Source organism: Hyaena hyaena, unplaced genomic scaffold (genome assembly GCF_003009895.1).
Source record: "Hyaena hyaena isolate Hyena2069 unplaced genomic scaffold, ASM300989v1 scaffold_342, whole genome shotgun sequence".
NCBI lineage: Eukaryota > Metazoa > Chordata > Mammalia > Carnivora > Hyaenidae > Hyaena > Hyaena hyaena.
In genome coordinates this window covers 1,407,785-1,430,380 of record NW_024080974.1, presented here as the reverse complement: position 1 = coordinate 1,430,380, position 22,596 = coordinate 1,407,785, and the positions used below count along the sequence as shown (strand labels likewise).

The window sequence follows — 22,596 nt, the reverse complement described above, 5'->3', positions numbered from 1 at the left end:
AGGATAACCCCTGAGTCTTTCTTGCCAGCAATAATAATCCTCAACAAGCTCGGCTTTCTACAAGTTCTTAGGAAAGCAACAAAAAAGAGCAGATACTTCCTAAACAGATCACTCGAGAGAACTCAATAGTTGAACAAAATCCTAAATCCTTAGGAAATTTCCTTAATGTAAGCTGGCAGCAACAAATGAGCCAAAAAGAATTTAAAAAAAAAAAAGAAAGAAAGAAAGGAAATGTCCCAAGTTCACAGCAAATGATTTGAGGGCCAAAATGGGGCCTAGTTTTTTGGAACTTGAAGTGCTCTCTTTTGCCACATCAGCCTAAGGAGTTTCAGGAACTAAACTATCGGTATCAGAAAGTAGCAGAAATTGCCTAATAATTCTCCATTTTTAAGATATTACACAACCTTCATATATGTTGGTCAGTGTGTATTGAAATTAAATTATGTTAATAGCTTATTAAAGTCAAAACAGAAGCATAACCAAAAGTTTATACTTAAAATTTCAGAGAATCTTAGAACAATGCATGCCTCAATTAGAGCATTGTATTAGTTGACAAAAATTCTTTAATGTCTGAACATTTTCAGAAAACTCTAAAATCATTTTCAGTTTTCAGGACTTATTTATAACCTAAAATATTTTTTTAACTCTTTTGCCCACCCCTAAGGCAGTGCCCTTTTCCAGTTTTTCAATAATTACCATTCCAAACACGAAGAACATAGATTAGGGACAAAAGAATAAATGAAATTTTTGAAAACTCTAAAGTATTCCCCTATAGCAAAAAAACAGTAAAACTTAAAACTCAGTGCCAAATTCAAACCTAATTTCTCTTTTGTATAGTTAATAGTTATACATAAACTTACCTCGTCCTCTAGATCTTTCAATTCCATTTTTCACAAAGTTCATGTTAAAATAACATGTAAATAAAGTTTTACTAAATTCCCCATATCCTTGAGAAAGATTTCAGAATCTAATACATCCTGCACTCTCCTGTTTCATACTGACTGATCCTGTTTTGACACTTGTGTGGTAAAGGGGTGCTGTAGGTGGAGTTGTGACTACCAACCTATAATCCAATTTCATGGACATCACTCCTGATTACAGTTTTTTTCTTAAACACCGTATGTATTTGTACCTCTTAAAAAATCTACAATTGAAAAGAGATATCCTGAATTTGATAACTGATAAAATTTAAATTGAATGTTTTATTCTATAGTCTATTCATATAGAATATACGGCTTTTGCTATGTAAAAGATACTCAAAGACGTTCTCAGGAAGACATGGGGTTTTGCTGCCTTATCTAGGCCTGCTTTAAAGGAAATGGAGAACAAATGCTCCTATGTTAGTGACAGCTGCTAGGAACCATCCAAGAACACTGGAAACATGCTAACCAATAAACCTTGTCCACAATCTAGAAACTGATTTCCCCTATGAAGGGCCCTGTTGCTAAGCTGTAAGCAATAGTTACGCCCATTTAGTTAAACAGGCAGTGTCATAGGCTATAGGATCTAGTCCTTTGGAAGAAAACCAAACATGCTGAGCCACGCTTTCATTCTCTGTACTACTAGTGATGTAAGAGTTGTTCTCAGAGCATATTGAATCGGGAGTTACCTGTTGAACAAGAGCTAGGTAATTTCCATTTTTTATTCCACATATAAATGAAACATTTAGTTAGGATAGATAAATGTTAGAATGTAAAGAGCCTCCTCAATTAAAAAATAAAGTAGATACAAAGTGGTATTAATTCCTATTACTTGAACAATTCAAAGAAAGTATATGTGAACAAAATCGAACTGAAATTACTAGCAAATAGAAACAATTACCTGAAACATTTAGACAAAACAAAAGGAAACCCTTTCACTTAAATTTAACTGGAAAATTGCTCAAATTTTCCATTTACTTGCAGCATTTCAAAACTATATTATGGGAACTTAGTAGATGCACTAAGATAGTTAGAATTCTAGACCTGGCAGGAAGTCTTCAGAGCACTTGGTCTAAACATTATGAACTTAAAGCCCTATAAAGGCCAAACAGGTGAAATAAATGCAGGAAAATGAAGAATTCATGCATATTCAATGCAAGTACTATTCTCGTTGAGTTTTTTTGGCCATGTGAAAATGGGAGACTATAAATTACAGCCTTCTGTTTTTTTCTACGTTTTTAGGAGAACCCAGAAATTCAGATTTTTGTATGAACTCTCCTTTTAAATGTTGCCAACTGGTTGATAATTTTTTAAACAATGCACAAGTCAGTTTTAACCAGCAGCCTGTCATCTAGTCTCAGCTTCTGATACTAGAGTTTTAAATTTGAGACTGCCCTACAGAATAAGTGACTTTCCAAGGTTATGAGATAATTAAAAAAAAAAAATTTTTAATGTTTATTTATTTTTGAGGGGAAGAGAGAGAGAGAAACAGAGTGTGAGTGGGACAGGGGCAGAGAGAGAGACACACACACAGAATCCAAAGCAGACTCCAAGCTCTGAGCTGTCAGCACAGAGCCCAGTGAGGGACTCGAACTCCCAGACCACTAGTCTGAGCCACCCAGACACCCCTATTATGACTTTTTATAATCATCATTAATAATTAGTTTTTCTTTTCTCCTATGATGGAGCAGATTTCTAAGTGTTTAATCAACATCTTTAAGACCAAATCACACAGAGTAAATTAATCACTTCTCTGGGCTTATTTACCAAGTAATCAACTCTCTGGAACTTAGCAAAGAAATAAAGTGAAGAGAAAGCCTCTGAAAGCAAAAGGATATGTTATTAAGCCCAGTTTTCACTAAGAATCTTATCACAGTCACCACCATCTACCTGGTCACCCAAGCTAGAAACCTGGTAAGTTATCCTCACTTTTCCATTTTCCTCTTTGTGCTACATTCAATCAATCATTAAATCCAGTGAATTCTATCTATAAAAGATCTATCTAGTTTGCCTTTCCAATCATATTAACAACCACCATCAGATATTAGATCAAAAGTTTAGAAAGGTGGCTAGTGGGCCAAACTCATCCAAAGAACGTTTTGTCTGACCTGTATGGTATTTCTTTTTATTTGTTTGTTTGTTTTAAAGTGTATTTATTTATTTTTGATAGAGCAGAGAGGAGGGTCAGAGAAAGAGGGAGAGAATCCAGGTGACCCCTATTATTTCTTTTTAAAACTTTTTTTTTAATGTTTTTTTATTTATTTCTAGGGGGGAGAGAGAGAGACAGCGTGAGCAGGGGAGGGTCAGAGAGAGAGGGAGTCACAGACTGAAACAGGCTCCAGGCTCTGAGCTGGCAGTCAGCACAGAGCCCGACGCGGGGCCCGAACCCACGAACCGAGAGATCATGACCTAAGCGAAAGTCGGACGCTTAACCGACTAAGCCACCCGGGGCCCCTATTTCTTTTTAATATGAATATTTGCTAACCTTAAAAATCAAGAGATTTCACACAAAATATCCAGATCTCCACTTTTCTTGAAATACCAAAAGATCTGGCAAAACCAGGCTAAAGGTAAATAGTGACTACGTCCTTTGGAGAAAGTGTACACACTCTAGTTGGTTACAGTTCTCGTCTTTTTTTTTTTTAATGTTTTATTTATTTCTGAGAGAGAGAGAGAGAGAGAGAGAGAGAGGCAGCGTGAGCAGGGAAAGGTCAGAGAGAGAGGGAAATACAGAATCCGAAACAGGCTCCAGGCTCTGAGCTAGATGTCAGCACAGAGCCGGATGTGGGCTCAAACCCAAGAACCGTGAAATCAAGACCTGAGCCAAAGTCCAACGCTCAAATGACTGAGCCAACCAGGCGCCCACGTTCTTGTCTTCACCTACGCTTCACTTATTTCATTTGAGTTTATATACTATTTATTTCCTAAACTAATGCAATAACTCTTCCTTTTAAAATTTTATTTTATTTTTTTTAAGTTTACTTATTTATTTTGAGAGAGAGCAAGCACAACCAGGGGAGGGGGAGAGAGAGAGAGAGAGAGAGAGAGAGAGAGAGAGAATCCCAAGCAGGCTCTGCACTCTTAATGTAGATGTGGGGCTCAAACTCATGACCCTGGGATGATTTCAGCTCAGGTCATGATCTCAGTTTGTGAGATTGAGCCCTGCATTGGGCTCTGTGGTTCTCTCTCCCTCTCTCTTTGTGCCCCCCTCTCAAAAATAAGTAAATAAACATTTTTTTAAGTGGACAGATTTTAGAATTTTTGTTATTGCTTGGTTAAATTTTGAGGTATCTGTTGCTTTTGTAAGATTCTCATAATGTACCATTTTGAGATCACAGCTATCATTCAGATATTAATAATTTGCTTACAATTCATTTTAGCTCCTATTATTTCCAAGCTAATTCATTTAGTATCATTCTCCTTGATTTGAAAAAAAGAGAAGAAAATAGGGAAAAAAATCAATTCTCATGGTCAACTAAACTTAAGGAAAGTTTAAAAAAAAATCCTTAACAATATCCATGCAACAAAGCATTCATGTAAGGAGAAATCCTACATGTAAGATTTTGTAGAAAGACCAACATTGTGTAACATTTGCATAAGAGAATTCACTTAAACATTATTTCAGCCACTCCTATATTTAGAAAAACAGGTAAAATTATTGCAAAAGATTTAAAAGATCAACTTACCCTTTCTGTAAGAATTATAATTGATGAAAAGGCAGACTTCATGAAATCATAAATGTCAACTTGAAATAAGTATTGCAGAATTTGATACTCAGAAGCATCTTCTGTCAATTTATAAATAAAAATATGTTCATACTTGGTGTGATGTAACTTTTGAATCTAATTTCCTCCTTAATTGCTGTATTAGACAACAAATAACTTGTTTCTTACCTTTTTGAGAATACAAAGAGTAATCAGTTGAAAACTTTTGACTGTTTGGGAGGGTATTTTCCACAGATCTGTCTATCTCCCCCTGAGCAGGTCCTTCAGTATCTAGTGATGTTTTTGATTTTTCATCATTATTTTTAGAAGATGGAGTCTTGAAATGTACTTCTTTATGAATTCTCGCAGGTAACTCTATTTCAGAGACCATATCTGTGAATAAATATAGAATTGTTTAGGAAGTTTTGTTGTGGGCTTCCTTTTGTTTTAGGTAGGCCATTCTTTGAATTTTTGTAGTCATTGTGATAATTCCTTATGGAAAGAATTCCTGAAAACATAAATTTCAGCTTGCATTAGTTCCTACTGCTAATGTAATTAATTACCACAGACTTAGTGCCTTAAACAATACAAATATATTCTCTTAGAGTTCTGGAGACCAAAAGTCATAAAACCAGGGTGTTGGCAGGTTTGTGTTCTTTCTGAGGCTCTAGAGGAGGAATTCTTGTCTTTTCTACTTTTTTGAGGCTACCTGCGTCCCTTAGCTCATGGCTCCTTCTTTTCTATTCAAAGTCAGCAGTAGAGCATCATGTAACCTCTCTCTTATTCTGACCCTCCTTCCTTCCACCTGTAACAAACCTTGTGATTATATTGGGCCCACTAGGATAATCTCTCCTCACAACTAATGTGACATTTTACCATGTCAAATAGCATATTCACAGGATTTGGGAATTAAAACATGAACATTTCTGAATGGTCATTATTTAGCCTACCACAATGCTTTTCTTTATTCTTTTACCAAGGAAAAATTTTTTAAACTGTATACAATTCTATTCTCTACATTGCCTTTTTGTCCTAAAAATTATTAAAAGAAAAACTAACAGAACTGTCAACAAAAATGTTGTTGTGCTATTATATAAGCTTATGACTAAGAATAAGACATTAAATAGTTCTCCATAGGATTTCATTCTCTTTAGATATATGTGTTATCCAAGAAAGTATAATATGGTAATGCTATTGCAAAAATATATGTCCCCACCATTCAAGAAAATTGGTTAAGATAAATTTTTCTTACTTAATCTGTTAAAGAACCAGAAAGAGTCAAAATGACCAAAATTATTTACAGTATCTATAGTCTTATTTTTTATACAAAAGGATTTATTTAAAAAAAAAACAGTAAGACCCTATCACATCATGACATTGTCACACTGGGGGTTTTACCACAATACTTGCTCTACAATAGTGGGAGGGTGCGCATAAAACATAAATTGATTCAGAAGCATAGCAATTAAGAAATAAAACAAAGTAAATTTACTTTTTATTTGTTTTAATTTTAATTTATTTTTGAGAGAGAGAGAATGACCTGAGCCCAAGTCAGATGCTTAACGGACTGAGCCATCCAGGTGCCCCAATGAAAGTAAATTTCTTTTAATGAGAACTCAGAATTAACTTCAGAGGGACTCAACATCATACTTTCACTTGGGCACTTCTTACAAAAAATATAATTTGAACTGCTATTAGCAGGTGGCAAGAGCCACCTTCAAATGAATCTTAAAATTGGAAAATACTGATACACCACCTGTTGGGGATGAGGTGCAAATGAAATAATTTAGTGCGGTCAGTAGCTATTTTGATGACCACTTTGCCTGGATACTTTCCTATAACCATTTTGCTGGTTGCTGTAATCACCATATCTATAGTAGTTGCTGAAACAAGTGTAATAATATCCTCCATAACCACCTACTCCATTTAATAAATAGAACAAACTGAGCCAGTTAAACAAAGAAAGGCACTATTAAAGTTTACAGCAATTAACTTCCAAGTTCTGAAATCTAGTCCACTGGATCATGCATATCTACAATCCATATTTGCCACGATGTACTATTAAATAGAAAAGCCATTATTACTCAAACTTTTAATGAGATTGCTCCAAAAAAGAAAAAACCTCCTACTACCAAAGAAACTATATTAGCTATTTGCACAGAAAGGTACCCATAGTCTTAGTATATTTAAAACAAATTTGAAAATGCAAAGGTACCAGTCAAATCTCAGGTATTGTACTATTTACACTCCCTTGGAGCTTTGTTAATTTCAAAGTCCAATTTTTGTTTCCCCCTTCATCCCATGTCTGTATATATCATGTCATATTATCCAGCAGGTATATTAGAAAAATAGAATAATATTAGAAAATAGAATAATTAAAAAATAGAATAATATTAGAAAAATGAATAAATAGAAGCTTTTTAAATCCTAAAAATCAAATACATCCTTTATATCAAGTAAAAATTTTGAAAAATATGATTGAGAGCAATCCTTATTGGTTAATAATTATAAGACATTTTATATTTTATTTAAGATTCTGAAGTTTGCATTTTTTAAATTTCTTAATGTTATTTATTTTTGAGAGACAGAGAGAGACAAAGCATGAACAGAGGAGGGACAGAGAGAGAGGGAGACACAGAGTCTGAAGCAGGTTCCAGGCTCTGAGCTATCAGCACAGAGCCTGACATGGGGCTTGAACCCACAAACCTTGAGATCATGACCTGAGCCAAAGTCCTACACTTAACTGACTGAGCCACCCAGGGACCCCATAGGATGTTTTATATTTTAAAACACATTATATTATTCACTAATTTACTAGAATGTGGTGTGTAAAACATATATAGATAATATAAGTTCATACTATATTCTCTTTTTTTTTTTTCATACTATATTCTTGACATCAATATTTATTTGGGCAATTAAGAAAAGATTGACAGCATAAAAATAACATTTTGTATGTTTATGTTGGCTAAATAGGGAAAATACTGATATTTTTAGGTAGAATATAAAAGTAAAAAATCTCAAGATATTCTCATTCAACTGTTAGTAAAATACATTCTTCCATGAGTATATACAAGTATATGCTTATTTTCACTTTCAGACCCAGTAACACCATAAAGTTGTGCTGAGAAATCAAATTAAAATCAATATTGGGGCACCTGGGTGGCTCAGTTGGTTAAGTGTCCAACTTTGGTTCAGGTCATAATTTCACAGTTTGTGGGTCCGAGCCCCACATCGGGCTCTGTGCTCATAACTCAGAGCCTGGAGCCTGCTTTGGATTCTGTTTGTGTCTCTCTCTCCGCCCCTCTTCTGCTCTCACTGTTTCTCTCACTCTTCAAAAATAAGTAAATATTAAAATCAGTACTAAATCATGTTTTGGATTTCATCCATACATATTAATGTATCTGGCAAAAGTAAAGCTACACTTTTTCTTAATTTGGTGATCTCATGAAATTAACATATTGCTTCATTGTGTATCATAATTTGAGAAGGAATTCAAAAAATTATAAATCTTATCACTGCTTTTTTACAGAAGTCATAAATCTACACTATCAGAGAAAAAAATTATCTAAGTTTTATTTTGCATTTCAGTGTAACAAGGCTAATAGAGATTTAAAATATTTCTGATTTTTCTGGTTTTATCCTACATATTAAATATTTAAATGACATATACCTTTAAATGATAATATACCTGGCTTCAAATTTAGAATGAAAATATATATGCACATCTTTTGAGAACCTTCATTTTAAAAGGATTATCCTTGGGGCACCTAGGTGGTTCAGCTGGTTAAGCTTCCCAACTTTGAATCAGGTAGTTTCAAAATTTCGAAAAATCTTACAGTTTTTGAGTTCTAGCACCACATAGGGCTCTCTGCTGTCTGCACAAAGCCTGCTGAATTAACTAATCAGAGTTAAAGGGGAAAAAAGGTTCTAATCAGTCCTAGCCTGAAGTATAGTATTCAGGTAAAATGTAGGATTTACTTCAGTTACTTTTTTGTTTTTAAGTTTACTTCTTTATTTTGAGAGAGAGAAAGAGAGAGACAGAAAGAACGAACATGAGCAGGGTAGGGGCAGAGAGAGAGAGAGACAGAGACAGAAACAGAAAATCCCAAGCAGGCTCTGCACTATCAGCACAGAGCCTCTTGCACAGCTCGAACCTACAAATCTTGAGATCATGACCTGAGCCGAAACCAAGGGTCAGATGCTCAGTTACTTTTTAAGACAAGAATAGGAAAGTATCAATGCAATTCTGAAAAGCAATATTAAAGATCAATAAGACAATTATTCAGTGTCTACTGTTCTTTCAATTATGAGTTTAACATAGCACTTTGATGCTGTCACTTATTTAGCCTTGTTCAAAAGATGAAACTCCCAAGTAGGCAAACACATATCAGTAATTTAATGTCATCAGTGGACATTAAAGTTAAAAATAAGCAATCAACTCAGGAACCTGAATACAATGGGACTGTTGTAAATGCAGGACTCACTGATATACAATGATGTTTAATGGCATTAGGGGGAAAAAAGGCTTATTCTGTTATTAATTACACTGAAACTTGTGTCTAAATTCTTTAAAAATATTGTTTTAACTGCAATATTAAATTGCAGTTAAATTAAATTATAAATTTTAATTTATTTAAAATAAATACATATGTTAAGAAAAATGAATACTTCCTATAATATTTTTGTATTTAATTAATTAATTTAATTAATTTCAGGGTATTATTTTCACATGACTTAAACCAAAGCTTTAAGATTTATATTAGATACAAGGGCATCTTGGTGGTCCAACTCTTGATTTTGGCTCAGGTCATGATCTCCTGGTTTGAGATTGAGCCCCACATGGGGCTCAGTGCAGACAGCAAGGAGCCCACTTAAGATTCTCTCCCACTCTCGGGGCGCCTGGGTGGCTTAGTCGGTTGGGCGTCTGACTTTCGCTTAGGTCATGATCTCGCGGTTCGTGGGTTCGAGCCCCGCGTCGGGCTCTGTGCTGACTGCCGGCTCAGAGCCTGGACCCTGTTTCAGCCTGTGACTCCCTCTCTCTCTGGCCCTCCCCTGCTCACGCTGTCTCTCTCTCTCTCTCTCTCCTGGAAATAAATAAAACATTAAAAAAAAAAATTTAAGGAAAAAAAAAAGATTCTCTCCCACTCTCTCTGCCCCCACCCCACTAGTGCACACTTCTGCACACGTACATACACACTCTCTCAAAATAAATAAACATTTTAAAAAAGAGATTTACATTAGATACAGATATGCCTTTCTTACAATTGTTTATATACAGAATTTTAAGTCAAATAACATAATGAAGAGCTTTTTATATTTAACTATATTTGAAGAATTCATTTAAATAAGTTCAATTGGAGTCCTTTTATAGAATAGTTAATATTGCAATATAAATAACTTCCCTAATTTATCTGTTTTGTAGATACTTCTATCAGTATATTAGTTTTCCTGTAAATCTGGTTATCTCAGGTGTCAGGTTTTCATAAATATTGATTTAAGATCAGTGATTCATTTTTTTAATTTAATCTTTCTGATTAAGGCAAGTTTTCACTTGCTATTTCCTAAAAGAGTTGTTGAAAATATCTGAAAATATTGGCTGCTGTAGCTATTTCTCCAATGGCCAGAAAGTAGGGCCTATGGATTTATCTGAATCCTTTTAGTATTACTTTTTAAAAAATAAACTTTAGGGGAGCCTAGGTGGCTCAGTCAGTTGAGTGTCCGACTCTTGCCTTCGGCTCAGATGGTGGTCTTGTAGTTTGTGAGTTTGAGCCTCACATCATAGGACTCTGTGATGACAGTGAAGAGCCTGCTTGGAATTCTGTCTCCTCTCTCTTTTCCCCTTTCCAGCTTGCTCTCTATCTCTCTTGAAAGAGAAAGGAAGGAAGAAAGAAATAAAAAGAGAGAAAGTAAGATTCAAAAAATAATTAAATTTTACAGGACCCCAGTTTGTTTTTCATTTAATTAATATAATATTTTGGAATAATCTACTTTATTTACATAGAATGACCTATCTTTTTTAGACACTTAAAGGAATTTCCTAATATTTTCATCAAAGTCCCTCAAAATTAGTTGTAATTGCATAAATGTCCTATCCTCATATGATTGTTCTCCCATGTTCATATTTAGAAATTCTCGCAAAAATAATATAAAAACAGGGAAGGGGACAAAACATAAGAGACTCTTAAATATAGAGAACAAACTGAGGATTGCTGGAGGGGTTGTGGGAGGGGGGATGGGCTAAATGGGCAAGAGACATTAAGGAAGACATTTGCTGCGATAAGCAGTGGGTATTGTATGTAGGGGATGAATCACTGGAATCTACTCCTGAAATCATTATTGTAATATATGCTAACTAACTTGGAAATAAATTAAAAAGAAATAAAAGAAATTTAAAAAAAGAAAGAAATTCTCCTAGCATCACTATATGAAATAATAAATAAATTCTACTAAAGTGATAGTATGCCTTGGAGTTTCTATAAATATGCTCTAAAATATTTTCATATTTCTATATTTTGAATCTCCTTTATTTCAGGACTTTATATTGTTTTGCTTTATTTTAGCCTTATTTATTCTCCCCAGTTACTCTTATCTGCTTTTTACAAATATTCCTTTAGGATCTAACAAGTGTAGAACAAAATCATTTCCTCTTCAGTCTTTGACAATCTATAATTTTAGTCATGAGAGAGCAACACACCTACCCCTCTCTCAGTTAGCAAAGAGTAAAAATCTAAGTCTACATTCCGGTTGAAGGTATTAATCCAGTTAAGAGCTCACATTTTGAAGAATATTAAGAAATGACATACAGTTCTTCTGAAAATTCAAGAAAATCAATCATATCTAATGGAAATTAAATGTGTTTCCTTCTGAGTTTGCAACATTGTTGATCTCTTCTTATGAAAAGTTGTCTGTCATTCTAAGGTTCAGTTGTTCCTGTTTTATTGGCCAGTATTTGCAGTTTCTAATCTGTCCATCAGAGAGACTTCAGAATGGAGATGTGAGAAAGTCACGTTATATAATTTTTATTTAAAATAGAATCCACATTTCTAATCATAGGAATTGCTGTATACCTAGATGTCTAGATCTAGAAGTATCCTCTGATACTCTGCCGTTTTCTTAATAAATTTTTTATACTTTTTATTTATTTTTGAAAGAGAGAGACAGAGGATGAGCGGGCAGAGAGAGAGGGAGACACAGAATCTGAAACAGGCTCCAGGCTGCCTGCATGGAACCCAATGCGGGGCTCAAACCCATGAACTGTGAGATCATGACCTGAGCCAAAGTCGGACACTTAACCGACTATGCCATCCAGGCACCCCTGCTCTGCCATTTTCCATAGCTTTCTGGTTAGCTCCCAGAACTGACAGAAAACTGTTAAAATATAGTTATATTGGGAAGGGGTTCATAAATTTAAAAGTTAATGTAAATGAACAGAAATTCTCATTTACATTGGGCACCTGGGTGGCTCCGTCGGTTAAGCATCTGACTTAGGCTCAGATCAGATCTCACAGTTCATGGGTTGGAGCCCCCCATTGGGCTCTGTGCTGACAGCTCAGAGCCTGGAGCCTGTTTCGGATTCTGCTGACTCCCTCTCTCTCTGCGCATCCCCCAATCATGCTCTGTCTCTCCTTGTCTCAAAAATAAACTATATTAAAAATTTTTTAAAAAAAAGAAGTTCTCATTTACCAAAATAGAAAGTCAGTGGACATTGTCTAAAACTGATTAATCAAAGCAGAACAATGTAAAGATTCTATTTTGAAAATAGAGATAAATACTGAAAGAAATTTGCTTCAAAACAAAAAAAAGGAAAGAAAAATTCTTGTCCCTGGGACAGAAAGAGTAGAGGTGGACAGAGGCAACAAATTGCTTTTGTATAAAAAGAACAAGCATAGCACTACTTATATTTTTAAACCTGTTTACATATACGACTTTGATAAAAATTTAAATGTTTTGTAAAATACCTTAAGATCTTCTTGGAATATCTATGTATTGCCAATCATTCTTTTTACCTTGGTATTTTATTTTATAATATTAAGATCTAATTCCCAGAGTAAACCAGAAATTAATAAAAGGGTACTTGATAAGATTGTTGTTGATTATTGAATATGCTGAGAAACATGGATTTCTGGGTTTTCTTTATCTGATTTGTACTTATAAGAATAAATTATGTTAAAAAATAAGTTACATAACTGATATTTTTATACCAACCTGACTGACCGTGTCTGCTTTTCAGCATCATAACTTTCATATTATCTGTTTGATCATTTTCAACTGAAAATTCTTCTGTTTCATCATTTTCAGCTACATTATTTTCATCCTGTGTCTGTTTAGGGGATGGCAACTCTGTTTCCTTTGGAATGTCCTGGAAGTTCCAAGGATTGTCAAAATTATAGAAGAACTTTTTAAAATATGGTAAAGTATCAGAATCATCTGTTTTCTCTAAGACTCTTTCATTCTCTACTTGATCTTCAGTTCCCATATTTTTTATTGTATTTATTTCTTGTTCCTTATCAGGGTCAAATTTACTTTTTGGAAGATGTTCGTGTTTCTCTCCTCCACTTCCTTCTTCACTTTTTCCATCATCTGATATAATTTTATCTTCATTAGTATATACAAAGCCTAGCATACCGAAACCAAAATCAAACCAATTTGAGCTATCATTGGTGATTGTGTCTTCTTTTTCTGTTAATATTTCTGTACATGGAACTGTGGGTTCTTCCTCAGATGATATGGAATTAGGAGCATCTTGTAGTGGTGGACTGCTTTCTTTGGACAATAATTCAAGCCCTGTATCCTCACCTCCAAAACCTAAATAACTTGTAAAACCACCTCCAAACCAACCAGTGGTTTGAGGACTGATGGAACCTGATTCAGACTCTTTCTTTGGCACTGAAATGAATTCCGATTCTGGTTCTTGATTTTGTTCTGTTTGGGACTCATCATTATTTAATTCCTCTAGGTCATTCTCATTTTCTCCTGCTATTTTTCTACTTGGAAATGAACTTTCTTCTAGAGATTCAATAACCGATTCAAAAGTCTTTCCTTCAGCTTGTTCTCTTCCAAATCCAAACCATCCTTTCACTTCAGACACAGTTGAGGATGGTAGGATATGATCCACTTCTGGAATAGAATCCTCTTCCAGACTTCCAGCTTCCACTCCTTCCCAGTTTTTTGATTCCCTAGAACTTCTGATATCTTCAGGAGCCTCTGATGCTGGAAACTGATCTTCAAACAAAATACTTTCAGAAGTTGAATAAAATCCAGATTCTGTCTGAAAATCACTTTCAGATACACTAAATTTTTGGTCTTTATCTTCTTCATAAGGATATATATTTTTGCCATCATCACTATTTAATTCACTGTCTTCATTTTCAAATGCGTAGCTTACTCCAAGAAGACAAAGAAAATCAGATTCCTAACAGAAAAAAAAATTATGATTGACATAAATACACTAAAATTCCTTATTTATCCCTAAATCATTTAAAATGGATGACTATGATTTTCCCAAGACCATAAAACTAGCTCAACACACCGCATAAACTAAAATCAGATCTCCTAATCTCAAATATTTATATCACAATTGACTTCCCAGGATCAATGATATAAACCTAAATGATAAATCAAGGCTTTGAGTATATTCTGAAAATAAAGTCCTGATGAAAAGGTATACATGTCCACAAAATCTTGCTTCTCCTAAGAGTGCACTGAACAGGCACATGCAGATGCATGGTGATTTAAGAGAGGGGAATTTTACAGCACATGGTGATAGCTCAGACAGACCAGAGACTGTAAAGCATGAAGGCCTGGTTAAATGTTGCACTAAAACATTTAGACTTCTTTTATTGAGACATTACATATAGCGAATTGAGGTGGGGAATCCTCTTGTTCATCTCACAGAACAACCAAATAATCAAGAAGAAAAATGGTGAAGTTATTATTATAATTACTATTTTTTTAAAATTTTAAGTAGTCTCCATACCCAATGTGGGGATTGAACTCACAACCCAGAGATCAAGAGTCATATGCTCTACTGACTGTGTCAGCCAAGTACTCCAAAGTTGTTATTTTTTAATCTGAAGGTATGAAACAATGATATGTGCTGCTCTTTGGATATGATCATTATGAAATGAGAATAAGGTTCAGAACTTTTAAAAAGTAAACTTCAAAATTGACATTTTACAATGTTTTCGGCTCTGCATTCTAGTAAGTACTTGAGAATAGACTCTGGAGCCAACCATCTGGGTTTAAATCATGACCCTGCCAAGGTCATCTCTGTGATCTTGAGTGAATTATATGACCTTTCTATGCATCAGTCTCGTCATCTGTAAAGTGGAATAATGACAGTACCTACTTTATAGGGGTGTTGTGTTGTGAAGATTAGATGAATGAAATGCTTGGAATAGTAACTGTCTATAGTAAACACTAGCCTAACCTAGCCCAAGTAACACTACCCCAGATGACCCAGTAATGCAAAGGGAAAAAGACCCAACACCTTGCCTCTATTCAAGACAATTCTGAAAGGCCATCCCAGGTTCAGAGATTCTTGTGGAATCAACTGAGACCTTTGTTGCAACTACATCACATCTATAGGAATGACATCTGAAACACATACACACACACACACACACACACACACACACACACACACACATATTGTTTGGTTGGTTGGTTGGTTTTTGTTCCCATGTGACCCATTGCTGTTTGGAGAATGAATTGGAAGAGAGCAAATGTAGAGACAAGGAAACCACTTAGAAGGCTATTGTAGTATTATTTTTTTTCCCAACTAGGCTTCACACTCAGAACAGAGCCCAACTTGGGGCTTGAACTTACAACCCTGAGATCAGAAAGACCTGAGCTGAGATCAGGAGTTAGAAGATGCTTAACTGACTGAGCCACCTAGGTGTTCCTATTTTAGTATTCTAATTAAGAAATGATGAGGCCTTGTATTAGGATTATGAGGAGAGTGAAAATGACGAGAAGAGAATATACTCCAGATATATTTTGGAGATAAAACTTACAGGATCAGAGACACCTGGCTAGCTTTGTCTGTAGAGAATGTGACTCTTGATCTCAGGACCATAAGTTCAAGCCCCATGTTAGGCATGGAGCCTACTTAAAAAATAAGTAAATAAAAGTAAAAGAGAATTCTGTCTTTAAGAACAAAAAACAAAACACAAAAAACTGACAGTACCAGTAATTATACAGTAAATTGACTGTTAATCCCAGAATTTATGCTGGGAAAGAGCCAGATAATAAACAGTTCGCTTGACTGGCCTGACTCACTTCACACTGACCTTATTTAAGGGGGGTTGCCTTAACCTAGAAACTGAATTAAATGGGCCAATCAGACTCACATTTTGAAAAGTTACCTTCTGAGGAAGCCTGGCTGGCTCAGTCAGTTGGGCATCGACTCTTGATTTTACCTCTGGTCATGATCTCATGGCTTCTAAGTTTGAACCCCGCATTAAGAGTGCAGAGCCTGCTTGGGATTCTCTCTCTCTCTCTCTCTCTCTCTCTCTCTCCCCCTCCCTCCCTCCCTCCTTCTCTGTCCCTCCCCAGCTCGTGCTCTCTCTCTCTCTCTCTCTCTCAAAATAACTAAAAATAAAACTTTAAATAAATAAATATTTTAAAAATTAAGTGAAAAGTCACCTTCTGATTCCCTTTCTCATTATCAAGCCCAGCATTATCAAACCCAACATTATCAAGCTCACTTAAAACTCAAGAGCAAAAGAGGTTGCACAGATATAAGACCCAGAGGAAGAGATGGGAAATAAATTTTTTCCCAGTAGGATAATAACTTTAGTAATAATATCTAACACTTATATAGCCATTACTACTGTTCTATGTACTTTACATATGTTCATCTTTCCCCATAAATTTGTGAAGTAGCACTATACTAAAATCATTATCCTCATTTTACAGATGAGAACATTAAGTCACAAAAGCCATAGTCAAGCTTTGAACTCAGTCTACCTCCAGAATCTATGTTCTTAACCACTATACTCTACTACCTGTCTGCTAATTTTTCAGAAAGCAATATGCCTGTCATCAACTTTGTCTTAACCTAATTTTATTCACATATTCAAACTATTCTTAGAGTTCCCAGACCAACTATTTTCTGTATTCACTATACAAAATACTTAACCAATAGACACTTATACTACAGAAAACTGTTTTAGCCAAGAAAATTTAAATGCAATTAACACTGAAATGTGCTTAATACTCACTTTAGTTGATATCTGAACTTCCTCAGATATGAATACCTCTTCAGTCTGGACTGCATCTCTGGGAAAATATCCAAAGTCCTTTCCTTTCTACCAAAATGAAGAATGAAGATTAACAAGGAAGAATGATCAAAGCAATAATAACTATTGAACCTAATTTTGCCAGTAGCTCTTAAATTGTGGTCTCTTAAACAGCTGCCTGCCTGGGCTAATCACCTAATGCATAAAACTAAGTATGCTTGAAACTTCACCCTGGTCCACACCTTACATGCCGCTTTTGTGTGGAACTATCATTTTCACACATAGTAAGCAAGAAAATGCTTTCTTTTTCTCTTATGATACCTACTGTGTCATTTTTCTAAAAGCTGCATTGATTGCCTCTAATGTGTTCAAAGACATACATTGGCATGTTTAAGGGACCATAAGCAGTAAGGACTCTTGGAAACTATAGAAGCCAAATCATTCTGTGGGGCGCCTGGGTGGCTTAGTCGGTTAAGCGTCCGACTTTCGCTTAGGTCATGATCTCGCGGTTCGTGGATTAGAGCCCCGCGTCGGGCTCTGTGCTGACTGCCAGCTCAGAGCCTGGAGCCTGTTTCAATCTGTGACTCCCTCTCTCTCTGACCCTCCCCTGCTCACNCCTAGAAATAAAAAAAAAAAAAAAAAAAAAGAAGCCAAATCATTCTGGCCATTGATAGTCAGCAGTTCAGTCACAGCCCCTGCTGCTAAAAAACAGAGTAGATCCACATAGAATCTGCTCCTTCAAATAGTGATCACAGAGGCTACACCACAGAGAAATCTGATGCATATTCAAAATGGAAATGATGTACGCATCAGGTTGGTCATGCTTGTTCAGCTTGGGAGTAAAATTGCTTATCATAGCATCTCTTAATTATAAAGCATAATGATACAATCAAAAATACAAACATTTCCAACTGAAAACATTAATTATCAATGTTCCTATGTTATATATTTAGAAAGATGATTCAGACTTCTAGGAATTTCAACATATTAGGACTTTGGGCCAAATTAAAGGCTCTCCCAGTAATTGTTGTTTTTCATGAAAAATTCATATACTTTGCTTCTCTAGGATACTAATCTTTCTGAGGATCTCTTCAATAAGAACTCTGTCATTTACTTGCCCAGGGAGACCTGTCTTTTAATCTGATTAAGTGAAACTTCCCAGTCTCTCTTAAACTTGGCCACTGGCAGCATCTAAGTATCATTGCTGTTGCCTAGATGTGCCAAAATCTCCACTGGAAGCTTTAAAGTAATTTTATTCTCCAAGTAAATATAAAACCTAAGTTCAAAAACTATGCATATTACATAAAAATAATTTCGAGTCACCCTTAAGTTCTCTATCCCAACCAGACTGCCTTCCCAAAACACTACTTTTATAGAAATTCTGAAACCAGGACTGAACCTTACCATTTTTGTTTAAATGTGTTAACTATTTAAATTAATAAATATTTCAAATATATATTACATGTATGTTGTATATGTAAAGTGCTTAGAAATTATTAAAGTTCCTTTAGAGATGAAAAATAGATATTTTGTGCAAGCTAGTCATTTACTCTACATTCAGTTTTTAAGACTAGATACTTACACTTCCTGCCCACAAATCTTCCCGTTCTCCTGCAAGTTTAACATAAACAGATATCTCTTCTCCCTTAGTGAAGTTCAAGTATCGGCAGTCTGGTCCTCTGTAATCTCTCATGGCTGAGACTCTGCTTATTAAAGCTATGTAAACATGTGAAGAAAAACACAATTTAAATTAAAATGTTATTTCTCTTCCTTCCATCTTGCCCCCCTCTAGTCTATCCTATGTATTTCCAAGTGCTAATTGCTTCATATCATTCATCACCTCAAAATCTACATAGATTTCCCACTGTACACAGGGTCAGTTCTAAGCTCTTTGGTATCCAAGGCTATCCTAATAACCTGGCCCTCTTCCTTATTTAAAATGACTTCCTCTTATTCCTTTACAGTCAAGTTCATCTAACCATTGTCCCTGAAATATGTTATTATCATTCTTGTCAGGAAGGAAAGGCAAAGATGATTCATTTCTTCCTGGTACCTACTATAGTAGTCCCCCTTATCTGGTGGAGATACATTCCAGGACCGCTGTGTCTGAAACCACAGATAGGGCCAAACCCTACATACTTTGTTTTCCCCTATGTATACATACATATAATAAAGTTTAATTTCTAAGTTAAGTACAGTAAGAGATTAAAAACAATAACTAATAAAATTGAACAGTTATAAAAATTTACTGTAGTAAAAGTTATGTGATACTGGGGTGCCTAAGTGGCTCAGTCGATTAAGCGTCCGACTTCAGCTCAGGTCATGATCTCATGGTTCATGAGTTTGAGTGTTGGGCTCTGTGCTGACAGCTCAGAGCCTGGAGTCTGCTTCAAATTCTCTGACCCTCCCCTGTTCTCTCTCTCTCTTAAAAATAAACATTAAAATTTTTTAAAATACAATTTATGTGCTCTCTTTCTCAAAATATCTTATTTTACTGTACTTACTCTTCTTGCAATGATGTGAGATGCTAAAATGCCTAAATAAAATTAAATAAAGTGAGGTGAATGAGATAAGAACTGTGACATAGCGTTAGGCTACTATTGACCTTGTGAGTAGTCAGGAGCAGGATCATCTACTTCTGGACCATGGTGGACATTAAGTAACTGGAACCATGGAAAGTGACTCATGGGTAAAGGGGACTACTGTATATTTCAGGCATTATAATAGCTCTTTCATATCTTTATTCTATTAAATCCTCAAAACAGGCCTATAAGGTCAATAATCTTACATCAATCTAACGAATGAGCCTTTAACTAAGCCTTAAAAAGTTGGTCACACACCTGATAAATGGTGGAGCCAGATTTGCACTGTTATTTTCACTGCAACATCTGCCTTCCATTTTCTGAGCTTTTTCTTTCTGCTCTTTCCTTCACCTGGAAACTCTTCAGTCTCTCTTCCTGGTCAATTCATATTCTACTTCTTTTATGAGACATCCTGAATTGGTCCAGCCTGTTCTGCCACTTCTCTGAACTTCAATATTACCTATTATTCTTATGCGGTATTGGTATTTACTTTTTCATGTTGACTTGTCATTAGAATGAAAATTCCTGGAGGGCAAGAAACTTATCTGACATTTCATTTTATTCTTAGATATATGCTCCCACCCCTCCAGACCCAGCACATAAAGGCCCTCAATAACTATGAATGGTCATAACCACATATACTAGATCTAGCCCTTCAATACATAAAGTAATATACATAACACATTATCTATTATAATTATACTAACATATGTAAAACATTTTGATTAAGGCATACAGTTAAAGTTAAAATAACATTATAAATTACTATGAATTTGAATGTTCCCTTTCCATGTTTGGTCTCTGGCCCTAAGGAAACTAAAATGAGGAATAAAGAAGGAAAGAGAGACTATGACTCTTATAAAACATCATCTGGTAAATCTTCTCTATATGTCAAATTATATACCTAAATGATTAAGGAAAATGTTTACTCATAAAAAATTTACTTATAACATTTCTACTAATAATATTTTGGATTTTTAATTTACATATTACAAATTAAAAATAATTTTCACATAATGGAGAGAGAACATATTTAAAATAGTTGTATGAGCACCTGGTGGCTCATTCAGTTGTGTCTCACTTCAGCTCAGGTCATGATTTCACAGTTCTTGAGTTCGAGCCCAGCATCGGGCTCTGTGCTGACAGCTCAGAGCCTGGGGCCTGCTTCAGATTCTGTGTCTCCCTCTCTCTCTCTGTCCCTCCCCCGCACACTCTCTGTCTCTCTTTCACTCTCAAAAATAAATAAACATTTGGGGCGCCTGGGTGGCTCAGTCAGTTGAGCATCCGGCTTCGGCTCAGGTCATAATCTCACAGTTCGAGGGTTCGAGCCCCCCATCTGGCTCTGTGTTGACAACTCAGAGCCTGGAGCCTGTTTCGGATTCTGTGTCTCCCTCTCTCTCTGCCCCTCCTCCGCTCATGCTGTGCTTCTGTCTCATAATAATAAACATTAAAAAAATAATTAAAAAAAATATTTTTAAAATAAATAAACATTAAAACAGTTGTAATATATTATGATACTATTCATTTTGCACCATAATGCTAATAACAGAAAATAACTTCTTAACCAGTAAAATGAAAATTAATATTTCATTGTAGAACATAGGAGAAATTTAATACTCAAGGATATAAATAAAATTATGTACTCCTAACACTGATTTCAATATTTTTACATAGTAAATGAACACAGAAATGATTAATGTTTAATAAAGTTTAGATAATAATACAAATCAATTATAACTATCTTAAAAAATAGGAAAAGTACTGATTTGTTTGTTTTTGAAGCCTGGATTAATATCTTTATAATTCTGATATATTTATATATCAGGCTGATCTTTGTCCCTTCATATATTTACGTTAAAAACTATTACAAAATGCTTTGCTTCTAACATTTTCTTTTTTTAGTGAAGTATATTTTATAATTGCAAATATTTCTCAATGATATTAATGCTTACTTCTATCATACATGTCCACAAAAACATATTCTGTCATTTCAGAACCTCAGTTTAAGAGGAAAAGAAGGAAAAAAAAGAAAAGCAAACTTACTTTCACATTCCAAGTCACCACATTTTTTAAAGTCTGCCAGCAGTTTTGTGCCCTCCAGACAATTTGTCAGAGAAATTACCAAAAGGAGAGTTCTGTGAACTCCAAGTTCCGCCATGCTAAAACAAGCAGGAATCGCAAACAAGATTTAAACCATTTGTTTTGTCATAGATATGCCAGTCAAAACAAGAGATACCCCACTTTCTCTACTAAATTTAAGAGAAGAAGATGTTGGGTTTTTTAAAAATCTCTTAATAACTACATTTTTCAATTGGTGTTTAGACTAAAGGGACAAACGCTGTCTGTTCGCAATCTGCAGTGTCAGGTATCCAGATAGTACATAATGGTTTAATAATTAACGGAGATTTTTAGTTGGACTCATGGATTGTAAAAGTGACCTGTGTAGAACTCTCTGACTTAAAGGTACCTTGCATTCAATAGGACAGTTCTTAAACCTGTTTTAGAATTCATCTCTTTCTGTCAAAGTCTTTAGGTAGATCAAGTAATAAATACAAACTGAGTATGCAAATACCAACATCAATAGAGAAAGTATATAGTTATATGTAGAAGCAGTAATAATTTATATTAAAAGCATGGTTTTGAAATATGATGAAAGTTATTTGAAAAAAGTCCCACTTTCATATTTTAAAAACCTTCAGTGTTTCTATGAAGTTGAAACTTTTAAGAGTAATAGATAATTTGGGGCACCTGGGTGGCTCACTTGGTAAAACATCTGACTCTTGATTTCAGCTCAGGTCATGATCTCACAGTTCATGGGTTTGAGCCCCACATTGGGCTCTATGATGACAACGTGGAACCTGCTTAGGATACTCTTTATCTCTCCTTCTCTGCCCCTCCCGGATGCGTTTGTAATCTCTTTCAAAATAAATTAATAAACATTAAAAAAAGAAGAAGAATAGTTAAAATGTGGTAAGTACTTCATAGGTTCCAGATATTGTCTTAAACACTTAATTATACGATTTAACTACCACGTCAGTTGTCTAAGGTTGGTAATATTATCATCCCCATTTTGCATATGAGGAAACTGAGGTACACAGAGATGGATTAAATCACTTGCCAATAGTCACATAGTGAGTAGAGAAGA

The 22,596-nt window shown here is 35.0% G+C and overlaps 1 protein-coding gene across 3 annotated transcripts in view; it reads right to left on the bottom strand.

Moving 5' to 3' along the window:
* MIA2 (MIA SH3 domain ER export factor 2) overlaps window positions 1-21,610 on the bottom strand; it is a 103,853-nt gene extending 82,243 nt beyond the window's left edge. Inside the window, exons 1-6 of one of the 3 annotated variants that reach the window (XM_039249550.1) lie at window positions 21,495-21,610; window positions 18,452-18,585; window positions 16,852-16,938; window positions 12,833-14,039; window positions 4,814-5,017; window positions 4,607-4,707 (exon numbers count right to left, since the gene is read on the bottom strand). In XM_039249550.1, the coding sequence (XP_039105481.1) occupies window positions 4,607-4,707; window positions 4,814-5,017; window positions 12,833-14,039; window positions 16,852-16,938; window positions 18,452-18,585; window positions 21,495-21,609 (1,848 nt within the window). In that variant the 5' untranslated portion in view covers window position 21,610. Of the gene's footprint in view, window positions 1-860; window positions 993-4,606; window positions 4,708-4,813; window positions 5,018-12,832; window positions 14,040-16,851; window positions 16,939-18,451; window positions 18,586-21,494 lie in introns of those variants that run through there. The other 2 variants (XM_039249554.1, XM_039249552.1) reach the window with 2 other exon arrangements.
* Window positions 21,611-22,596: the final 986 nt, after the last annotated feature.